The sequence below is a fragment of the Bos grunniens genome, chromosome 2 (genome assembly GCF_055505025.1).
Source record: "Bos grunniens cultivar Pamir isolate PY7600 chromosome 2, Bosgru_T2T1.0, whole genome shotgun sequence".
Classification (NCBI taxonomy): Eukaryota; Metazoa; Chordata; class Mammalia; order Artiodactyla; family Bovidae; genus Bos; species Bos grunniens.
The window spans coordinates 4,068,260-4,090,296 of NC_141166.1; the positions used below are offsets into that span (position 1 = coordinate 4,068,260).

At 52.7% G+C, this 22,037-nt stretch overlaps 1 protein-coding gene across 13 annotated transcripts in view; it reads right to left on the reverse strand.

Moving 5' to 3' along the window:
• Nucleotides 1–22,037, reverse strand: part of TMCO4 (transmembrane and coiled-coil domains 4) — a 106,908-nt gene that overhangs the window by 55,056 nt on the left and 29,815 nt on the right. For 9 of the 13 annotated variants that reach the window (XM_086325748.1, XM_086325751.1, XM_086325711.1 and 6 more), the window contains 5 exons: nucleotides 21,075–21,249; nucleotides 20,308–20,335; nucleotides 9,265–9,397; nucleotides 1,648–1,745; nucleotides 1,109–1,252 (listed from right to left, as the gene is read on the reverse strand). In XM_086325748.1, coding sequence (XP_086181874.1) covers nucleotides 1,109–1,252; nucleotides 1,648–1,745; nucleotides 9,265–9,397; nucleotides 20,308–20,335; nucleotides 21,075–21,249 — 578 coding nt within the window. The remainder of the gene's footprint in view (nucleotides 1–1,108; nucleotides 1,253–1,647; nucleotides 1,746–9,264; nucleotides 9,398–20,307; nucleotides 20,336–21,074; nucleotides 21,250–22,037) is intronic. The other 4 variants (XM_086325813.1, XM_086325793.1, XM_086325822.1 and 1 more) reach the window with 2 other exon arrangements.

Here is a 22,037-nt window from a genome sequence, read left to right on the forward strand (position 1 = left end):
CAGATACAAAAATGAGGATGGGGGTGCCTGGGGCCCCTGGGGAATGTTGTCGGCGTGGCTCTGTGTACTCACACACTCTGTGCCCTGTTCCTCAACAAACATCTCAGTTTTGAACTCATTAATGTTGGTGCCACGATTGTCCCTAATTACAGATGGGTGTGGCTCTGTGTACTCACACACTCTGTGCCCTGTTCCTCAACAAACGTCTCATTTTTGAACTCATTAATGTTGGTGCCATGATTGTCCCTAATTACAGATGAGAGTAAGAAGATTCCAAAGGCCAGTGAGCCCCGCGAGTGGCAGAGCTGGGGTTGAAACTCAGAATCCAAGTTTATAAACCACTGCTCTGTCCTGATTCAGTGGGTACTATATCGTTTTCCTGCCCACGAACCTCAGGAGCGTAACACACCCATCTTAGTAGACCAAGATTTTTAAAAATGTGGACCATCTTTAAAGTCCTTATTGAATTTGTTACAATACTGCTTCTGTTTTATTTTGGTGTTTTTGGCCGCAAGGCACGTGGGATCTCTGCTCCTGGACCAGGCATCAAGCCCTTACCCCCTGCATTGGAAGGCAAAGTTCTTAACCACCGGAGCAGCGGGGAAGTTCCCATGAGCAAGACTCTTAATGTGGGAAGCTACAGGCCACCTGGAGAGAGGAACAGGAAACTGTGTGATGAGGGGCCTATGACACAGGTGGCTTGGGAAGACTCCCTCCCGCCCCCACCCAGGGGATGCTGGTGAATGAAAAGTAGCTCTTTTCTCTTGTAACGTGTACGTGTAAGTTTCTCGTGTAAGTGTCTCTTACACGGGGAAGCTCAAGCGTCTCTGAGGCATCCCGCCTGGAAACTTCCCGGGTGGCGACAACAAGTCCAGTAAGAGCCTCCCTGAAGCGTCTACACTGGGGCAGTTTCACAGCCTTGGCCCTTCCCCAGACCCGTGCCGAAGCCTGCCGCAAGTTCTGGAACTCAGAGAAGAGGAAAGCCACGTCCTCCTCCTCCTCCATCTCCCGGGGAGTTCCCCTGGTGAGAATCTGGGCATGACCCTTACGGGACTGGGCCACCCGGGGCCGCAGACCCCTCACGACCGCCGCTGCTCTGGAGCCTTACCTGTCAGGCCCGCTCCAGCGGCGCCGAACAGCGAGGTCATGATGGCGATGCCGGCCGCTGAGCCCAGAGCCGCGGCCCCGGCGCTGCCGATGACGGTGGCGGCCCCGGCAGCGACGAGAGGAGCGGCCAGGCCCCCGGTGACGCCTGCAAGGACAGCCGCCCGTGTGGGGGACAGGAGGGCGTGAACACGTGGCCCCCTGACATACGTGTGAACACACTGCCTCTGCACGCGGAGGGAGGCAGCCCCCCAGCTGATCCCCCTGCAGTGGACACCAAGCGGGGGGACACGGGGGAAGGCCTAGCGGTGCCAGCACGGGGTGGCTCGAGCAGGGAGCTGGCAGACAGTGTTCAGAGGGGTGGCAGACCGCACAGGAGCACGCGAGCTGCGACAAGCAGTCTGAATTTCTCCCCAGAGCAAGAGGGAGAGAGCAAAGCACCTTCAACATGCAAGTGAGCAAGCAGTCCATCGTGACTGTGCCCTGAAGCCAGTCCCTGGGGTCATCCCACCCGGCCTGGCCATGTGTCCTGTCTCATCTTACCGATCACCGTCCCGCCTCCCACGGTCGCCAGGCCTATCAGCAGATAGCGCTTCCACTTCCTCCTGTTCTCCTTCTTCTTCCGGGATGCCTCGGCAGACCTGCGGGAGAAGAGGTTGCCCTCTAGGGCCGGCGGTGCCTGGGCAACCTTGATGCCACCCCTCCTCCGCAACCCCCCAAACTAGCTTCCGTGCCACAGGCTCTATCATGCAGAGCGAGGTACCAAGGTTACCCCAGGCCCATCCATCATCGATGGTCTTAAAAAGCTGAAAACGTTCTAAAGACCCAGTATGTGGGATATGCTACTTACCCAGTTGATCCATCCTAACAGGGTTGCAATTTGAATAATGAAAAGACAAAGAAGTAATAACAGTAACAGCAAAAGAAGCACAAAGGTATCTTTACACAGACGGACTTGGAACGAGCACTCGACAGTTACAGACTCCATCACCTCACTCTCTCCTTCCCCAGCCCTTGCTCTGCCATCTGCTTTTGGAAACCAATTTCCCTTGAGAATAACCCTTTCAGACATGGGTTAGAGAAATGTCTGTGCTGGAGACCTTGGCTTTGGGGCAACAACTAGAACCGTCCGGACTTGAGATCTGAGCCTGACCGAACGTAGCAAAAGGGAACCAGTGTTGGAAACTCGGGTCAGGAGAATCCTGAGAATCCCTCCCGTCACTAAGGCCAACTGTCCTGTCTGACACTCGGCCCGCGGTGCTTCGGGGCAATAAGGCGCAGGACGGGAGACGGGGGAGGGTGCAGTCATTACCAGCGTGAACTCTGCACTGAACCTGGAGTTTGGACAACAACTCAGTGCTGGAGCGACGGCAGGTGACGGCAATAACGAAAGAAGGGTTAATATTTACTGAGGACTTTTAACACGGCTGCCACTGTGCTGTGCACTTCGAATGGCTTATCTTATCCCAGAAGCAGTTTTCCTTTTTATTGTCCGCGTATCACAGCTGCGTTCGGGGATGAGCGTACCCAGCTTCTGAGCAGCAGTGGGGAGCAGTGCAGGGAATCTCGGACACAGAGCCCGACAGCCGGCCCTGCACGTGGGGCCCCAGATGGAGGCTGCTCCCACGAAGCTCCGTCTCCCCGAAATTTAGTCCCCCCTTTTGTAAAAAGGGGGATAGGAACATCTCCCTCCTGAGGCTGTTGGTTTGTAAGGATTCAATTCATTAAGGAATTTAAGTCTCCTGCTGCGCCTCCTCCTGCTCTGCCCCGAGACCAGCAACACTGTTGACCAAGATCACTCTTGTCATCCTGGGACCCAGAACCAAGACAGTGTGGACTTAATTTAATTCACGCCTTCGATCGACAGACTTTCATGGAGCGTGGACAGCGGGCGGGCACTTTTGTGTGCTGGCAAACAGGACCACGCGGTCCTCAATCAGAACTGTTCCCTTCCCATCTCTCGCCTCCTGAACCACATGTGATAGTGAGAAACCGTTCATTCTCCAGTCAGCGAGGAGGAGTGGGATTTGAGATGGGCACCTAGAGACCTGCTAAGCATTTTGGTTGTCGGCCCACTCACCTCAACCAACTGTCTTCAATTCCTTGATGGATTCCTTAACAAATCTAATCTTTAAAACCAACAGCCTCAGGAGGGAGACGTTCTTATCCTCCTGGGGGTACAGCCCAGGAGCAACTTCTTGGTTGCTTCACTACTGAGCGGAAACCAGCTCTCCGTGATCACAGGTGCTGGTTTCCCGTGATTGAAACGCACGCCCTCAGACGTGCGGGAAGAGGTTGAACCACACGCATCGATCGTCACACGATGGTGATGAAGGGCGTGGGTTGTGCAGTCAGGTTTCAAACCCTGTAAACTAGGCTTGGATCCTGCCTCTGCTGTGGTGGGCCACCAGCGTTCTCCAGGTGTCCAGTTATGCCCTGAGCTGGTCCCCCTAAGGAAAAATGATCCTTCTCTGCCCTGCTGAGCTGAGTGGCCCCATGACCCGCTTTGGCCAGGAGGGGGAAGGGATCTGTGTCACCTCCTGCTAAGACCCCTTCTGCTCTGCCCCGAGACCAGCAACACTGTTGACCAAGACCACTCTGTCACCCTGGGACCAAGACAGAGTGGACTAAAGCCACAGCCAACCTGAAAGAAACGCACCTTTTTCTTGCTGTAAGCCGTTGAGACACGGAGGTCATTTGTTACTGCACCAAAACCTAGCCTATCCTGGTGGACAGAGCCACTTACTAACCTCGGGATTAGGTACAAATAAATTGTCCTGTCTGAGTCTCCTCATTCATGAAGAGGGGATGATAATAGCCCTGAATTCCCAGGGGTACTGGGACGGCGAAACGAGAGTGCACACAGGTGACTAGCACACTGTAATCATTCCGTGTGTTTATTGCTCCCATCATTCTTTCCATGGTTGTGATAACTTCCTCAACACAGGCTGCAGATATACTTTGGCCCTGAACTGCTAGCACCATTTGGGGCAAAAGGGAAGGCTGGAAATGAGCTGCTTTCAGCAGAGTTCAAGGCCTGAGGAGGAATTCCAGCTGCTGGGGGAACATATGTGAGGAACACCCAGGGGCCACGAGCAACTGGCCCTGCGGACCGACCAGTAGTATCTGGTTCAACAAACGCTGCAGAGTGTGGAAACACTCTGCAAACTGGGAGCAGAAAGGTCTCAGCCCAGCTCTGCCACAAGCTCACTGGCTCACCCGATTGTTCTGACCTTCAGTTTTCTCACTTCGGGACTGGAAATGATGATAGAGCCCCAGAAGGTGACCAACGCCAAGCAGGAGAATAAGAACCGTGACGGTCTGCCCCTGTTTCTCCCTCCCTCCCAGTTCCTCCTCTGCCTTGAGGATGGGGTGACCTCTCCAGCAGGACACTCAGGCCCCCTGTGACCTGGCCCCTGCCTTCTTCACAGCCTCATGGTTCATTAATTCCGAACTTACACTTTACCCTCCAGAAACACTAAAGTGCCTGCAGGCACGCCTCCTAAGCCTCAGTCCTGTGTTCCTGCTGCCCCTTGGCTGCCAAGAACCTTCTCACCTTCCTCTGTCTGGCTAAACATCACTGTCCATTCCAGAGTCGTCTCCTCCAGGAAGCACACCCTGAGCCTCAAGGTTGCCTGACTGCCCCTACCCCAGACCTTCCTAACCCTCTGTGCTGTATTAGCCTGGAATTCTGGACCGTTGATTTTCAAAGGCTAGGCTCTGGATGAACCACATCAGGAGCCCCAGCGGGGAGGTGTTAAAAGCATGACTTCCTGGGTGAGAAAACTACTTGTAACAAGCTCTCTGGTTATGTCAAGTTTGAGAACCGCCGGGGTGAGCCTTTAGGACATAGATCAAACCTTTCCTGCCTCCACCCTCAGTAGCTGGCTCTGGGACTGGCACCTGGATGCAGCTCAGAAGATGTTCCTCAGAAAGAAAGATTTGGAGGTGAACATCTCAGTGCAGTGATCTATTCTCCCGCTCACTGTCCACGTCTATGAAAACCAGAGGGCACATACATTTTGGCTAAAGAAAATATTTAGCCAGAGTTCAGGCCACTCACCATCAAGAATGAAGCTTCCGGGATATTAGAACAAATCCCAGGGAGGTCCCTGCCGGACTGAATTTAAACAAGAGGAGACACTGGCTGTGAGTCATATCTGCGAGGCTTCCTATACTGGGAAGTGAGAATTCAGAGCACGACACTAAATCCATACGAAGCCTTGCTCCTCTTCCTGACTTTGCCTGCTGTTGAGGCACCATGGCCACCTCTGCCATCACAGAGCTCCTGGCCACACTCACGACCTGGGATGCTGGAAGTGACCTTGAGCTGGACTTCAGGTCAGCCTCCCAAAGACAGAAGCGAAAGTTGCTCAGTCGTGTCTGACTCTTTGCAACCCCATGCGCTATACAGTCCATGGGATACTCCAGGCCAGAATACAGGAGTGGGGAGCCCTTCCCTTTGCCAGGGGATCCCAGCTCTCCCGCACTGCCAGCGGATTCTTTACCAGCTGAGCTATCAGAGGCTGAAGCCAAAACGCAGATCAGGGCTAAATCCCAGGCTGAAGTCATGGCTACCTTGTGAGGAGCAGACAACCATACTGCTCATCTCACGGCTCCACAGAGAAATCTCCCTCACGGCCGCTTTATCTCCCGTGAGAGGGGGTGCCTTCCCCTCTTCTGTCCTCATCGTCACCCTTCTCGTTTTTCCCAGAATTATTCATGACTGTGCTGGGTCTTTGTTGCTGCGAGCGGGCTTCCTCTAGTTTTGGAGAGTGGGGGGCTACTCTCCAGATGCGGGGCACGGCTTCTCACTGCAGTGGTTTCCCCTGCTCTGGACCCCAGGTGCGAGGTTCTAGGGGCACTGGCTTCAGTAGCTCCGGCCCGTGGGCTCAGTGCTTGTAGCTCTCGGGCCCTGGAGGGGGCTCAGTGAGGCACACGGGCTTAGCTGCTCCGCTGCACGTGGGGTCTTACCACACCGAGGACAGAACCCGTGTCCCCTGTGGTGGCACATGGATTCTTATCCACCGTGGAGTCTTCTCTTCCCACACTGAGGACAGAACCCGTGTCCCCTACGTTGGCATGTGGATTCTTGTCCACCGGACGACGAGAGAAGTCCACCCTTTTCTTTCTTTTTTTTAAAATCACTTTCTCCAGTCAATAGAGAGGGGGTGCTTATCTCTGGGGAGTCTAGAGACACATTCCGAGTAAAAGCTCAGACAACCCATAGAAGAATGATCTTTGCTGCCTTCTTCAGAACTAAGGAGGAAACTGGGGGTTCCCAGCCACGCCCAAAGGGGATGCAGTGAGTGACGTTCAGACTGGATAAGGAAGCTGAATCCGATCACCTGGGCACCCCTGGGCGAGTGATGTCACCCTCTGACCTTCTGTTTCTTCCTCTGCCAAAGCCTCAGGGGACTGCGGTGAAAATCCAATGAGACAGTATCTTGTACCGGCATCTAGAGAGCACTCAGTAAAGGTTAGATGTTGACCATGTTATTATGATGGGCTCAGTATCAACCTCCAGCCTGGCATTCGCTGTTTACTATGTGCCAGGGACTGTTCCAAGCTTTTGATAAGAATGAATGAATTTAATCCTCTGGACAGTCCTATGATGGAGATACGATCACTATCCCTGTGCTAGAGACAAGGAAGCTAAGGCATAGGGAAGTGAAGTCACCCAACCAGGAGGGGAAGCTCAGATGGCCACAGGGCTCAAAGAGGCCCCAAGAACAGAGGTGGGACATTGCACCCTGAACCCCGGCTGCAAAGGATCACCCCGGGGTTCCAGGAAGCTCACCTTACAGAAACACAAAACCTCAGGGTTAAAAGACACCTACACGCAATTCGATCCTCTTCTTGGACAGGTGAGAACATGGGTGCTGATGCCAGAGAGGGAAAGCCAGGGCCCAGGGCCACAAAGACTTAGCAGCAGAGTCAGGGGACCAGGCTGCTTGGCTGACCAGTCCCTAGGCTTTCCCTGGGTCCCAGATTCTTCCACAGACCACAGATGGAACCCAGAGGTCACCAAAGTCCCTAAGATTTAGTTTCAAAAATGACACCTATGGAGTATTTTCCCAAGGAAATGGCCCCACAATGAAATAACAGCAATGTTGCTGCTTGGTCTCTAAGTTGTGTCCGACTCTTTGCAACCCCACAGACTACAGCACGCCAGGCTTCCCTGTCTTTCACTATCTCCCAGAGCTTGCTCAAACTCATGTCCATTGAGTTGGTGATGCCATCCAATGAGATGAGATGCCATCTCATGCTCTGTTGTCCCCTTCTCCTCCTGCCTTCAATTTTTCCCAGCATCAGGGTCTTTTCCAATGAGTCAGCTCTTCACATCAGGTGGACAAAATATTGGAGCTTCAGCTTCAGCATCTGTCCTTCCAATGAATATTCAGGGTTGATTTCCTTTAGGATTGACTGGTTTGATCTCCTTACAGTCCAAGGGACTCCCAAGAGTCTTCTCCAACACCACAGTTCAAAAGCATCAATCTTTTGGTACGATAGCAAATGTTGATATTTATCACCTAGTAAGTCTGTGCAGAGCTTCCCAGGTGGTGCCAGTGGTAAAGAACCTGCCTGCCAGTGCAGGAGACGTAGGAGACATGGGTTCAGTCCCTGGGTCATGAAGATCCCCTGGAGGAGGAGGGCATGGCAACCTACTCTAATATTCTTGCCAGAAGAACCCCTATGGACAGAGGAGCCTGGCGGGCTACAGTCCATGGGGTCACAAAGAGTCAGACATGACTTGGCAACTGAACACACACACACAGCTCTGCAAGGCCTGCTCGAAGCACTTTAGGTATAGAAACTTCATTTAAGCCCCACATGAAGCTTTGAAGAGGGTGCTATTATTATCCCCATTTGCATGTGAGGAAACTGAGGCTCAGAGAAGTTAAGTAACTTGGCCAGGATCACACGGCTGGTAAGTGGCAGAGGTGGGCTCTGTTTCACCGTCCCTGATCTGGCATGACTGGTATTCTCGGAACAGAACCTCTGGGTAATATGTTTCTTTCTGACAACAGATTTCCAAACAATACTTAAGAGTTTCTTTCACTTCAAGGCATACTTGAAGTGGTACAAACGTCCAATATACCCAAAGGTGCTGGGCAGCCCTTGTGACTGTGGTCGCTGGGCTCGGTCCAGGTTTTTCTGTACTGACACAGCTCTGGGAGTCAAAACAAGGCTATTTGGGGTTATTTCGACAGATTAACTTTCCTTCTTTCTCAAGGAAACAACCCCCTCCCTTTGCCCTACAAACTTGGGTAGGGGGAGGGTGGATGCAGTTCTGAGCTTGGCTTCAAAGCTAAATTCTCAGTTCGGTTGAACTGGCACAGTCTGGCTGCTCAAAGAAACTCTTCGTGGCTGAACAAAACTCAAGGCCGAGAGATGTGCCTGGCTGCAAGGAGCATGCAGTTAGGCTGTGACCGGGACTGATCTATTACTCTGGGATTAGATCCTCTGTAGGGTGTTCGACAAAGAGCTGAGCTCTGGCCAAGTTTGCCAGGAAAATTTCCCTCGACATACACCTGACCATACAGTGAGAGCAAAGCCCATCAGCCTTGGCAGGCATGGGGACATGTGGGGAAGGTAAGGACTCCTTGGTATGGAACCGTTGCTGTGTGCCAGCCCTGGGCCAAGCACTTGATAATACAGTTGCATCTGTTTCCCACAACAACCTTAAGATGTTATTCTCATTCCTATACTACAGATAAGAATACTATGGCTTACAGAAAGGGGGGCCGACCTGCCCAAGGTCAAAAGTAAACAGGGGTCAGAACCCAGGCCACTCTGACCCACGGACAAGGTGCCATATGAACTGAAGTGCAGGGGGGTGTCAAGACCACAGGCTGTTAAAGTCACAAACTCAGGGCTTCGAGCAATCATCCACTCAATCCCTGTCTCCTATAAATGAGGGTGGAGGCCAGAGAGGGAAAGTGACTTGCTAAAGTGTAACACAGCCAGTCAGGGCTGCACCGGGATTCTCCATTCAGGGTCTCCTAATGGGTGGAAGTGGTAGACATCTCAGAAGTCCACTGGAGTGGAAATCCCAGATTCCAGGTAGGCGGGAGGAGGGGCAGACCGGACTGTGTTATCTGAGAAATGGGAGGCCTCTATTCCCGATAGGCGGGGCCAGGGCCAGGGGTCCCTTACTCAGAGTCCTCCTCTTTGCTTTCCTTCAGGCTCTCGAGGAAGGTCTCTTCCAGGAGGTCAAGCTCCTCCAAGGGCGCTCGGAGGAGGGAGGCCATGTGGCAGATGAGGACGCGGGCCCGAGCATCGTAGCGGCCTCGAGAGAGAGAGAAAGAGGAGGGGTCAGTTCAGCTCCCAAGCACAGAGATGCTCACCGCAGTGCGATGCATGAGACCCGAACCCGAGACACGTCCCAGACTCAAGGCCCCTAGCCGGTGCATTTAACAGGAGCACAGCTTCCGGGGCAGAGCAGTGGGTAACTCACGACCCTGAATCAGAAGCAAGGTGGCGTTTTTCAGCAGTCAAATTAGCAAAGATTCCAATTTTCACATCCCAAAGCTGTTTAAGGAGGTTTTCGTGATGAAAACCAAATCCCATCCCACACTGACTACAAGGCCCCTGGCCCACTCCACGACCTTACCTTCTAGAATGTTCCTGCTACAGGGCCTTTGCTCTTAGGCTGTTTCCACCACTTGGGAGGCTCGTTCCCCTGATCTTGTGGGGCGCCTCCTCCTCCTTCAAGTCTCTGTTCCAATGCCTCCTGTCCAGAGTGGCCCCCCTGACACTGACACACATCCCTCAACCCCTCTGCCTTGTATTTCATTCCACATGGAGCTTGCCCAAGTCTGACATCATGTCCACTTACTTTTGTTTTTCTCTCCCCAAGAAGTATAGAGCCTATATGTATAAACTCTGTGTGTTTGCTAGTCCCTAGGAGAGCACCCGGCATAAAGAATAAATGTTCGATTCATGACCCAGGTAGGGGTCATTTGCCTTCGCTCAGGTAGAAGTTGTGAGAGTCATCTCACAAAGTTTCAAGCAGAGGACTCCGGGCCCACGAGGAGCCCTCTATGAACACTGCAGAACCGGCCTCCTCGGCTGGGCGTCTGCAATGCTGCATGGTAATTCTGCAGTCCTCCCTGGAGCGAGGGGCCTTGGAGCGAGCTGTGGTCTGGCAGCACGTGTCCCACCGCCCTCAGCTGCCTCCCTGCATGCGGATCTGGCTGCGCGCTGGGAGACGGACGCCGGCAGATCATGTCTTGGGGTTATTGATCCGCTGATGTTCCAAGAATAAGGGAGCTCCCTGCTCCCTCCTAGGGTCACAGATCATTGAACGTAGGTCATAATCGAGCTGTGGGAATTAATAAGCCTTGGCCGTGGTGATTAATTGCTGGCGATGATAATCAGCTACTAATTCATACTCCATTTGTCAAGGTTGCCATGATTTAGTTCTGGAATATAGAGTGCCAGGTGCCAGGTGATTAAAACCTTCCAAGGTATTCCTGGGCAAGGGATTTTGGAATGTCAGCCTCGTGGAAGGGTCATTTCAAGGACCTTGACAGCCAGACTGTTGGGCTTGGAGCTGAGGCTCTACTTCACGCAGGTGGTGAGTGGTGGAGGAGGTGCGGAGGAATCCTGGGCTACCCAGGACAACTTGCCAGGCAACTAACTGACTCCTCAAGGGCCAATCCATCCCATCTCAATAAAGAGCCCGACCTGGGGCTCAGGCCAAAAGCCTGGGCAATGTTCTTGATTTTTCTTGTTGCCCTTCCCCTGACACCCAATCTACCAGCTAATACTGACAGCTGCCCCTCCAAAGCATATCCTGAGTCTGAGCACAGCTCCCCATCTCTGTTGTCATGGCCACCACGACAGCCACAGCGCTTCACCAGCCATCTCCCCGCTTTCTCATCTTTCACCCTTGCCCCCACACTTTGCTTGCCACAGAGCAGCTTGAAAGATAAAGTCACAAATGTGGGAGCTTCTCTTCCCCAGCTTGAAACTCCACAATGCACTTGGAATAAAACCCACGTTTTCCCCCACGGTCTGCACGGCTGTACACCATCTGACCGCTTCCCACCACCCTCTCCCACCTCACTTTCTACTGATCCCTATTTCACGCACCAGGGTTTGTCCCACCAAGAAGCCAAGCTCATTCCTGCCCCAGGGCCTCTGCACTTGTTCTAACTAGCAAACCCCCGATCTCAGAAGGTCTGGGGCACTCATGCCTAGAAGCAGCCACATGATGAAGACTCCTCCTGTGACCTCTGCAGGGGAGGAAACCAGCATCCACGGCGCTCCTAAAAAGGCCGGGAGCCACCGGACAGGCTTGCAATCGGGGCTGCTAATCCTCCCAGTTATGGAATTAAGAGACACCTGCTCCTTGGAAGGAAAGCTATGACAAACATAGACAGCATATTAAAAAGCAGAGACACAACTGTACCAACAAAGGTCCGTCTAGTCAAGGCAAGGGTTTTTACGTAGTCATGTGTGGATGTGAGAGTTGGACCAGAATGAAAGCTATAAGCACTGAAGAACTGATGCTTTTGAACTGCGGTGTTGGAGAAGACTCTTGAGAGTCCCTTGGACTGCAAGGACATCAAACCAGTCCATCCTAAAGGAAATCAGTCCTGAATATTCATTAGAAGGACTGAGGCTGAAGCTGAAGCTCCAGTACTTTGTCCACCTGATGCGAAGAACTGACTCCTTGGAAAAGACCCTGATGCTGGGTAAAGTCTGAAGGCAAAAGGGGAAGGGGGTGGTAGAGGAAGAGATGGCTGGATGGCATCACCGACTCGATGGACATGAATCTGAGTAAACTTCAGGAGATAGTGAAGGACAGGGAAGCCTGGCGTGTTGCAGTCCATGGGGCTGCAGAGTCAGACGTGACTTAGCAACTGAGTAACAACCACCACACCATCCCACACGTAGCCCTAGGATATGGGCCACAGGCACACATACAAATGACCCAACACCCAGGCAGTCTATTCTTTGGAAAATCTTGGAGGGGAACACGAACTCTGCCCTGAGTGGAGCCGGAGTTAACACCAGCCTTCAACTGCTGGCAGCCCCAGTACCCACCCCAGTCTCCACCCTTGGAGTCCAACGGGTCCCTCTGGCCTAGATAGAGCAAGGGACAAGTCCAAAGTCACCCAGTGTGTTTGGACAGACCCAGGGTTAGAACTCACACCCCTGGGCTCCTTCTCTCACCTTTATCTCAACAGAGCAGCTACTGCACTTTGAACTTCACCGTCTAACACTGTGCTGTGCATTAAAGGATGAATAGCACCCATGAAGCCTGGCACTACATGCCAGGTGCACCCCAGGCACCATGATAAGCCCCACCTTCCCTACACAGCCACATGCACCTCCTTGGGGGTACAACCTCAGCAGTACAACCTCCATTGCCAGGCACTGAACCAGCCTCTGCACTCAGTACGGCTCTGAGTTCGGGAGCCGGGGTGACCAGCCTGGGGTTGACCTCGCCTCTCCATGGAGAGCAGCAGCATCCCAGACATTTGGGAAGAGATCACTGCCAAGCCCTTCCCTTGGGGGCGGGGGGCTGCCCTCAAGACTAAAGGAAAGGAACTCAGGCAGTTGCCACACAGACTGGTGTTTGAATTTTCATCTGATTATCTTTATAGCTGAACGGCTTCGGACAAGTTTCTTGATCTCTCTAAGCCTCAGTTTCCTCGTCTGTACAATGGGGGCAAGAATATCTTTTTAACCTGGCTTTTGTTGAGATGCAATGAGAAGACACATGTGATGGACCTGGCCAGCACCTAGGATGCAGTAAGTGGTCAAGTGTGAAAGTGTCAGTCGCTCAGTCGTGTCTGACTCTGCGACCCCATAGATTTTAACCCGCCAGGCTCCTCTGTCCATGGGATTCTTCAGGCAAGAGTACTGGGGTGGGTTGCCCTTCCCTTCTCCAGGGGATCTTTCCAATCCAGGGATCAAACATGGGTCTCCTGCACTGCAGGTGGATTCTTCACCGTCTGAGCCACAGCGTGACTCTACAAATTAGTCCTCAGATAAAGGTGGCTGGAAAGTGAAAGTGTTAGTCACTTAAGTCTTGTTCAACTCTTTGCCACCCCATGGACTGTGGTTGAGAAAGGGTGGCTGATAGTACCCTTTTTATGATAAATTGTCATGTTTCCTAGATCCTTAGATGCTAGGAAGCAAGGACTGCTGGGGTGAGGCTGTGAGCTGCTGAGTCAGCCTGGGGACCTGTCTCACCGCTCCCTTAGGGTCCGAGGGCACTCTCAGGCCACGTTCATACAACCACTTACCCAGCCCACTGCGCTGCCATCCCTCAATGGGCCAATTTTTCTTTTTTCTTTTGGGTTGTGCCATGTGGCTCGAGGGATCTTAGTTCTCCAACCAGGGATTGAACCTGGGTCCCAGCAATGAAAGTGCTGAGTCCTAACCACTGAACTGCCAGGGAATTCCCCCAACTCTTCTCTTCTTTTCTATTTATTTATTTACTTGGCTGGGCTGAGTCTTAGCTGTGGCATCCGGCATATAGGAGTTTCCTTGATCAGGGATCGAACCCGGTCCCCCTACATTGGGAGTGTGGAGTCCTAGCCACTGGACGACCAGGGAAGGCCTCCCCCTAACTTTTCTAATTGTATATGTTATATAGCATTTGAAATATTAATACCCAGTTTCACCCTCAGTGAATTCTTTTTCATACAAAGAAAGCACACCTACCTCCAGTCCCATGCCCCCCGGGGCCCCCACACTGGGTGCTGGACTGACTTACAAGTCAGGGTGTTCACACTGGTGGGGAGAGCATGGCTGGAGGGGTGGGGCTTCTAAGATGCACCCCGACTCAGGGCAGGACTTGACCTCAGATGGTTCCGGGTATGACTCCTGCCTTTTGCGGCTTGTTCTGGGGGGACAATGAAGGACACTCAGGTGGTAACAAGCGTAGTTCAAGGCCAGTGGTCATGGGAGCCAAGGGGCCTCTTCCGAAACCCTCCTCCAGCTCCACCTTCTTAGATGCTGCCCTGTCTGGCCGCTCCTCAGGACCCTGCCTCTCGGGGTGCTCGCTCTTAGTTCTGGCCTCATCAAATCCCCTTAAAGGCAGCTGTAACGATGAGGGTTCTATCATTTCATCTCCTCGTTGGAAGGAGAACACCAGTCAAGAGTGCATGGTGGGGAACTTCCCTGGCGGGTCCAGTGGTTAAGACTCCAAGGTTCCACTGCTGGGGGCATGGGTTTGATCCTGGGTTGGGGAACTAAGATCCCACATGCCGCATGGCCGAAGATAAGAGTAGACTCTGGAACCATGATGCCTGGGCTCAACTCCTGCCCTCCTTCTCCCCCGTGGTGTGACCTCAGGCAGCTGATTTCCCTTGCTGGGCCGCCGTGGCCTCGTCAGCACAACGAGGGGCCAGGGGCCAGCATCAACCTCCCAGTGCTGTTGAGGGGCTGAAACAAATCATAAAAGCACTCTGCTCAGGGCTGGCACACAGTAAGCACTCCATGAGCATCTGCCCTGGGGAGGATTCCTCCTGGCGCCCAGCAGAGGGCCTGGCACACGCAGTGGGGCTCAGTTCTTACTGGCTGAATGCGTCAATCAGTTCAATACCGATAACAAGCTTGCCAAGTCTTAAGGATCCTGATGGAGACTCAGGCCACCAGGTGACAATGTGTGCGTTCCACCACGATCGAAGACGACCTCTCAGGCTTTTCTGATTCATCGGCGAGGTAGGCTTTGCAATTTAGTCATAAAGACCGGGTCAGAAAGCAGAGCCGGGCTTGCAGTGAAGGTGGTTCTGTCTCCTGCAGCTGCACCTCCTTGGGTCCCATCGCCCGGAGCCAAAGCTATCTTTGGATTCAGGGTACAGAGGGCGAGAACCATGATTCAGCTACGTCTCTGGCTCATAATTCACCATGAGACTCACTGCCTTAAATGGAATTTGAAACTTATTTTGAAATTTCACCTCTGGTTACCTAACCTCCTGAGCCTAATTTCCTCCCAGTGGAGATAACAGTTATCTATTCTAGCAGTTGATCTAAGGATTATATATTATTACACAGTCATTCACCATCTGTGCTACATGACCCAGAGCAACTGGGTAACTTTTATCTATTTGTTTATTTGTGTAGGCTGCGTTCACCTTAGTTGTGGCAATCAGGGTCTCTGAGGCATCACGTGGTCTCTCCAGTTGCGGTGTGTGGGCTCGGTCGCCCTGCAGCATGCGGGATCTTAGTTCCCAGACTAGGGATTGGACCCACGTGTCCTCCATTGCAAGGCAGGTTCTTAACCACTGGACCACCAGGGCAGTTCCTAGGTCACTTATGAAGACCACCAACTGCTAGTAACCCAGCCCCACCTGGCCACACTGTGGGTCCTGGACCAATGGTTCTCCACTGGGGACGTTTTTGTGCCCTGCAGCCCCATCCCAAGAACATCTGGTAAAGTATGGAAGCATTTCTGGTTGTCCCAAGTCAGGGAGGGCTACTGGCGTCTGGTGAAAAGAGGCCAGGGAGGTGGCTAAATCTCCCAGAAGGCACCACGGGGCCCCCCAACAAAGAATGATCCCGTCCCCAATGTCTGCAGTGCCGCCACTGTGTACACCCGGTTTAGGGAGCTCAGGTTCAGTTTAACCGTCAACATATGAAAGGCTTATTTTTCCAGCTAGGCAGGCCAGAGGCTTCGTGGGTTGTTAATGGGTGAGGAGAAGAAAATGGTTGGTGTGCAAAGAAATTCCACCCTACTGCTGCCAAGACGGCCATCGTTCCGTGACTAAGATCCCAACATCGTCAGTAAAAGGTCAACCTTCCAGGAAGTTCTGAGACCTGCAGCTCTTCATGTTGATTTCCTGGGCTGATTCCAGGACTAACCACCGTGCCTCACACCCAGAGAAACGCAGCCACACAGACAGACAGCTTTCTTCTGTGCTGTGCGACCTACCTGCTCAGTCTCCGCAGAAAACGATGGCTTAACCCTACCGTCCAGACAAACCGCCTTGCTAGCGCCTACGCTTGCGCTCTAGGGAAAGACCATTCTTCCTTCTGTCCATCCATTCAACCATCCCTCCATCCATCCAACAAACACTAAATGCCCACCATCTGTCCTCCAGCGTTGCAGACCCTGGGAAACAACAGTGAAGAAGCCAGACAGGAGCCCTGCCCTCACGGAGCTTACGAGATAGGCCTCGAACCACTGGCCCAGCTATGACACTGACCTCCTTACAAGATCCTTGACTGTGTTCTTAGGACCAAAGACAGCTTTGTTTTGCTTTGAAGTAGCATTGAGCTCTTGCCTCTTCGTACTTGAAATTGAAGTTCAGAGAAGTGACTGGACATCACAAGTGTCTCAGAGACAGGATGAGAGTCCAGGTTTCCTGGTTCCCAGGAATTTCCCATTTCCCCGCGGCCACCGCGGCCCTGCAGCACTCAGGGGCTGCGTCCTGAGCGCCAGCTCTGTTCTCAGCACTTGACCTGGGTTATTCCACTCAGTCCTCACTGCCGCCCTTCGAGGTAAAGAGTACTGTGGCTCCCATTTGATGCCCAAGGAAACGGAAACAGAGACGTTCAGCAACTTGCCGATGAATTTTAACACCAGGCAGGCAGATCCCCCAGTGCTCCCAGTTCTTGGTCCTTCGGTTCAGTTCAGTCGCTCAGTCGTGTCCAACCCTTTGCGACCCCATGGACTGCAGCACGCCAGGCCTCCCTGTCCATCACCACCTCCCGGAGCTTACTCAAACTCATGTCCATTGAGTCGTGATGCCATCCAGCCATCTCATCCTCTGCCGTCTTGGTCCTTGGTTCTTCATTAATAAGGACAGAGTTGGACGTGACAACAGTAGCCGCTCCCACTCTGGGCATCATCTTTTCAACTACAGGCTTCTGCTGTACCCTGATGGCACTTTGCAGACAATGTGTTGTTTTGTTTGTTTGTTCTTCACACACTGAAGGTCCATGGCAACCCTGCATCCCGCGTCTATCAGTGCCATTTTTTTCCAACAGCATTTTAAAATTAAAGTTTGTCCCCTGGATTTTTCAGTTCAGTTCAGTCACTCAGTCGTGTCCGACTCTTTGTGACCCCCATTTAGACATGGCGTTATTATACACGTAACGGGCTACAGCATAGTGTAAATATAACTTTAGATACACTGAAAACCACACATGGTCACGTGACTTGCTTTACTGTGGGGGCTGGAACTGAACCTGCCATCTCTCCGGGGCCCACCTGTGTCCGATGAGGGCCATCTGGATGGCTTGAGGGGCTACCTACCTCTGCCTTCTGGGGAACTTTCGAGCCCTTCCACCAGCTCCCACTGGGGGTCCTGGTGTGTCACTGACCGTGCTCCTATTTGTAGATGCCAGCATCTGGAGGGGCTTTGAGACAAACCAAAGGGACCCCTCAGATGCTGCCAGAGACTGGTATTCTTTAGACATGCATGCTCAGTCACTGAATCGTGTCTGACTCTTTGTGACCCCATGGACCTCTCTGTCCATGGGATTTTCCAGGTAAGAATACTGGAGTGGGTTGCCATTTCCTCCTCCAGGGGACCTTCCTGACCCAGGGATTGAATCTGCATCTCCTGAGTCTCCTGCCTTCGCAGGCAGATTCTCTACTGCTGCGCCACCTGGGAAGCCGGCTTAGACATGAGGGATTATTATATTCCTGTGGGGATGCCTCTGCATCCCTCCAACTCCCACGGGTAAAATCTGAGAAGGTTTTTGTTAACAGCACTTATTTTAGAATGTTGGCTCTGCCACTTAACAGCTTAGACCTGTTCCTTTACCTCTCTGAGCCTCAGTTTGCTGATCTGTGAAGTGGGACTGTCTACATGAAAGGATGGAGATGAGGATGCTGTGTTTGACAAGGGCCAGGGGCAGTCACCAGCATGAGCAGGTGCTTAGCAAGTGGGGGGATTCTCCAGAGAAATTTAACAGGCAATGCCAGTCTGAAACTCCAATACTTTGGCCACCTGATGCAAAGAAATGACTCATTTGAAAAGACCTTGATGCTGGGAAAGATTGAAGGCAGGAGGAGAAGGGGACAACAGAGAATGAGATGGCTAGATGGCATCACCGACTCAATGGACATGAGTCTGAGTAAACTCTGGGAGTTGGTGATGGACAGGGAGGCCTGGCATGCTGCAGTCCATGAGGTCACAAAGAGTTGGACACGACTGAGCGACTGAACTGAACTGAATGCCAGTTTAGAGGCTGCCTACGAGAACGCCCCCGGGAGGACATGAAGTACCAGACGGTGATATTACACACAGGTCATTTCAAACCCACTCTAACTACTGTGTGAGAGCCAGGCCGAGGGCACCCACACCCACACCCAACCACAGCAAAGGGTGGTAAGTTAAGGTGTCCTGGGGTGCTCATGGGCGCTCAGAAGGGTTGTGATTGGCAGGTGCGGGCAGGTGGCGGGCTAGGATACACATGGCTCTGGGAGACAGAAGGGAGAGTCTGGCACACACAGGAGCTGCTTCCCCCGTGATAAGGCCATGGGACAGAGGGCTGGCCCAGGAGGCCGGAGACCTGGTTCCTACCAGAAGGTCACCTGCCACCGTGTGCTGCCGGGAAAGCCCCTTCCCCTCTCTGGGCCCCAGTCGCTCCTCCTAGAAATATGAGTCTCACCCAAGAGGACCCTGACCTGCAAGATGGGAACAAAGCCCGCCAGCACCCCTCAGGGGGCAGGGAGGACTCCAAGTCTGCACAGCCCCCGGCAGCCGTCTGGCCTCCCAGCAAGTGCCCGGACCCAGCGCTTTGTCATTACCATGACGATCACGTGAGAGTGTGTGTGTGCTGACCGGCTACCCTGCTCTCCCAAAACCCGTGCCCCAGACCTCTGGGCAAACCACCTCTCATTCTAAGACCATCCAGGACGATTGAATATTCCCTCATTTCAGTTTGCAGAAATAAAAGGGATTCTGCCGAGGATTCTCAGACCAGCTCCACCACATCCTCAGACCACAGCTCAGCCACGTGGCCTCATCGGCTAAACCTGCACTCCCAACACAGGGGGCCCGCGTTCCATCCTTGGTTGGGGAACTAGATCCTGTATGCTGCAACTAAGAAGCCCTCGTGCAGCGAAGATCCTGAGAGCCCCAAGTAAGACCCAGTGCTGTGCTGTGCTCAGTCGTGTCTGACTCTTTGCGACCGCCAGGCTCCTCTGTTCCTGGGGATTCTCCAGGCAGGGATACTGGAGTGGGTTGTCATACCCTCTTCTAGGGGATCTTCTCGACCCAAGAATTGAACCCACGTCTCCCAGTGCAGCCAAAATAAATAAACAATCTTTTTTTTTTTTAAAGGAAGACGTGTTACTTCAGGCTGTGCCCACCTAAAAGCAGGGGCTGGGCCAGATCACCCTTGCATGATCCGCATTCAGCTCTGAGATACAGAATTAAAATTTATGCGTGGCTGGAAAAGGGCCACGCTGGGGTTTGAGCCTCAGAGCTGCGCTTCTCAGACTGTAAACTCCACGGGAACCGCCTGGGACCCTGTGAACGTGCAGAGCTCACTGGGCTCCGGCCCCCGTGACCCTCGTCTGAGCGCTCTCTCCTGCCAACGCTCCTGCGTGTGCTATGCCTACTCGTGAAATCCTGTTCTTCTTCCTCCTCTTCTTACCCCTCCAATCCCCCACGAGCCAGAGGTTCGGTGGAGACTCGGGGAAACTTCTGTTTATAAAAAGTGTTTATTTATTTGGCTGAGTTGGTCTTAGCTGTGGTACGTGGGATCTTTCCTTGTGGTGTGCAGGCTTGCTAGCTATGGCGAGTGGGCTTAGCTGCCCTGTGGCATGTGGGATCTTAGTTCCCTGACCGGGGATTGAACACGTGTCCCCTGCATTGCAAGGCCGATTCTTAACCCCTGGACCACCAGGGAAGTCCCTAAAACTTCCCTTTATTACACGGTACAGAGGCTGTTGGAATGTCATTTTCAATTCTGTGTTCCTTCTCCCTGATGTCAGCAGAACAGACCTTGGAGGGCAAGAGCCAGGCTCCAGAGCTACTGAGAAGGTTAGACTGGGGGGTGCGGTAAGGAATCAGTAAAACCGCAAGGAGCATCATGCCGCTGGCGCTTGGTGTGAATGGAGAGCTCCCCGGCCCCCCAGCGCTACTGGCTTCCCTTCCCTTTCTTGCTCTGAAAAGGCCACGAGCATGGGACCACAGAGGCAACACCTAACCCTGGCTTCCCTGGCTGAGGGGGAGACACGTGCCCACAATTTACAGAACTTAGGAACTATCAACTCACCATCCTTGAGTGAGAAGCTCAGAAGATCCTGAGGGAAAAGTAACAGGAATTAGCGATAGGTTGATATGTAACCAGCCTGCTCACTGGACATACATTTACTGACTCTTAACAATAAGTGGGAAAACAAGGCAGACAAAATACCTTTGCCCTGCATTTGAGTGGCAAGGCAGACCAACAAGCCAGCACATAACCAAACAAATGCGTGAGAACTTCAGGGAGTCAGATGAAGGAGGGCAAGGGCTGTTTTAAATCTGCTCTGCTGGCACCGAGAGCCCGGGTCAAGCGTCTGCCTGCTTCAAATGCACACGGAGCAGGTGAGTGACACACCCAAGGGCACACAGCAAAGCTGATGCTTCCGAAAAGAGGCACCGCAGCTTAACGGCTAGGAACATGGGCTTCTGAGTCAGATGGCAAGCTTCAAATCCGCTGTGTGACCTCAAAGTTACTAAACGTCTCTGTGCCTCAGTGTTCTCATCTATAAAATGGGGATGATCACTTTACCTACCTCATAAAAATGCTCTGAGAATTAAATGAGTTCATATGAGTAAAGATGCTAGCATATAAGAAGCAATGTTTAAGTAATAAATCAATAGTAAATATTCGATAATGATAATTCAACACTAGCTACAATCATCGTATCATCAGATATTATGATGCAATATTTAACCTTTGAACTCCCCCCACACAGCTAGAAGTGATATTCAGGCTGACTTTGAGAGGAAGCTGTCTGCTTTCCCCAGCAGCTGCTACCTGGGCAGTGGGTGTACCTGAGTGATCACCAGTGGGTCATCCTTCAAGACGGGGTCCTTCAACAAAACCTCAGCAAACACGTCTGCTCCTTCGCCTCCCAGACCACTGGCAAAAGCAGTCATGGTAGGCAAGACGGCTTCAGACAGGTCCAGCCACTTCACCAGGCCAGCCACAAAGTCTGTGCAGAAGGATCTGAAAGACAAACACAGCTGAGACCCTGGACCATGCAACTCACAAGACGAGACATGTTAAGGGATGTGAAGAGCTGGCATCTACAAAAAACCATGGCAACTGTGGCCCATGGAATATAGCGAGAGAGCCAAACCTGATTTCAGGAGAGCGGATCTGAGCTTACTCCACCAAAACTTTAACCACAAAGAGCTGATAAACCATAGGAATGAGGGCAATGAGCAGTTAGTTACTGACAAACACCCTGAGCCCAGCCTGCCCTGAGGGCTGTGAAATAAAAAATGAGCAAGACGGATCTTGGATAAGAAGCTCATCGAGGGGTAGAGACCCAGACGGAACTAACTAGTCTAGTGCCATGGGACACACTAGGACAGAGGCAGGAATCCAGCCCTGATGAGTCCAGAGAGGGGGCCCCGAATCCACCTGGGAGGCGAGGGGTGGCGACCAGAAAAGGCTTCCTGCAGATGTGGTGACCTCCTGCTATTGGAAACAGCCACAGACATGCTTTCTAGAAACACGCTGGCCGCCGCAGAAGTTGACAAAGTATGGAGGAAGTTATGCAACCATTACCGTGGGGTCTCTGTCCATAGTGAGTATCTGAGCTGAGTCCCACAGGGGTCCCTGGGTGGGGGATGGATGGGGTACTCCAGGGCAGAAGGGACCCCAGGAGATGCAGGAAGCCCATGGCATCTTGGGGGGACTTCTCTGGTGACTCAGATGGTAAAGAATCTGCTTGCAATGCAGGAGACCCAGGTTTGATCCCTGGGTGGGGAAGATTCCCTGGAGAAGGG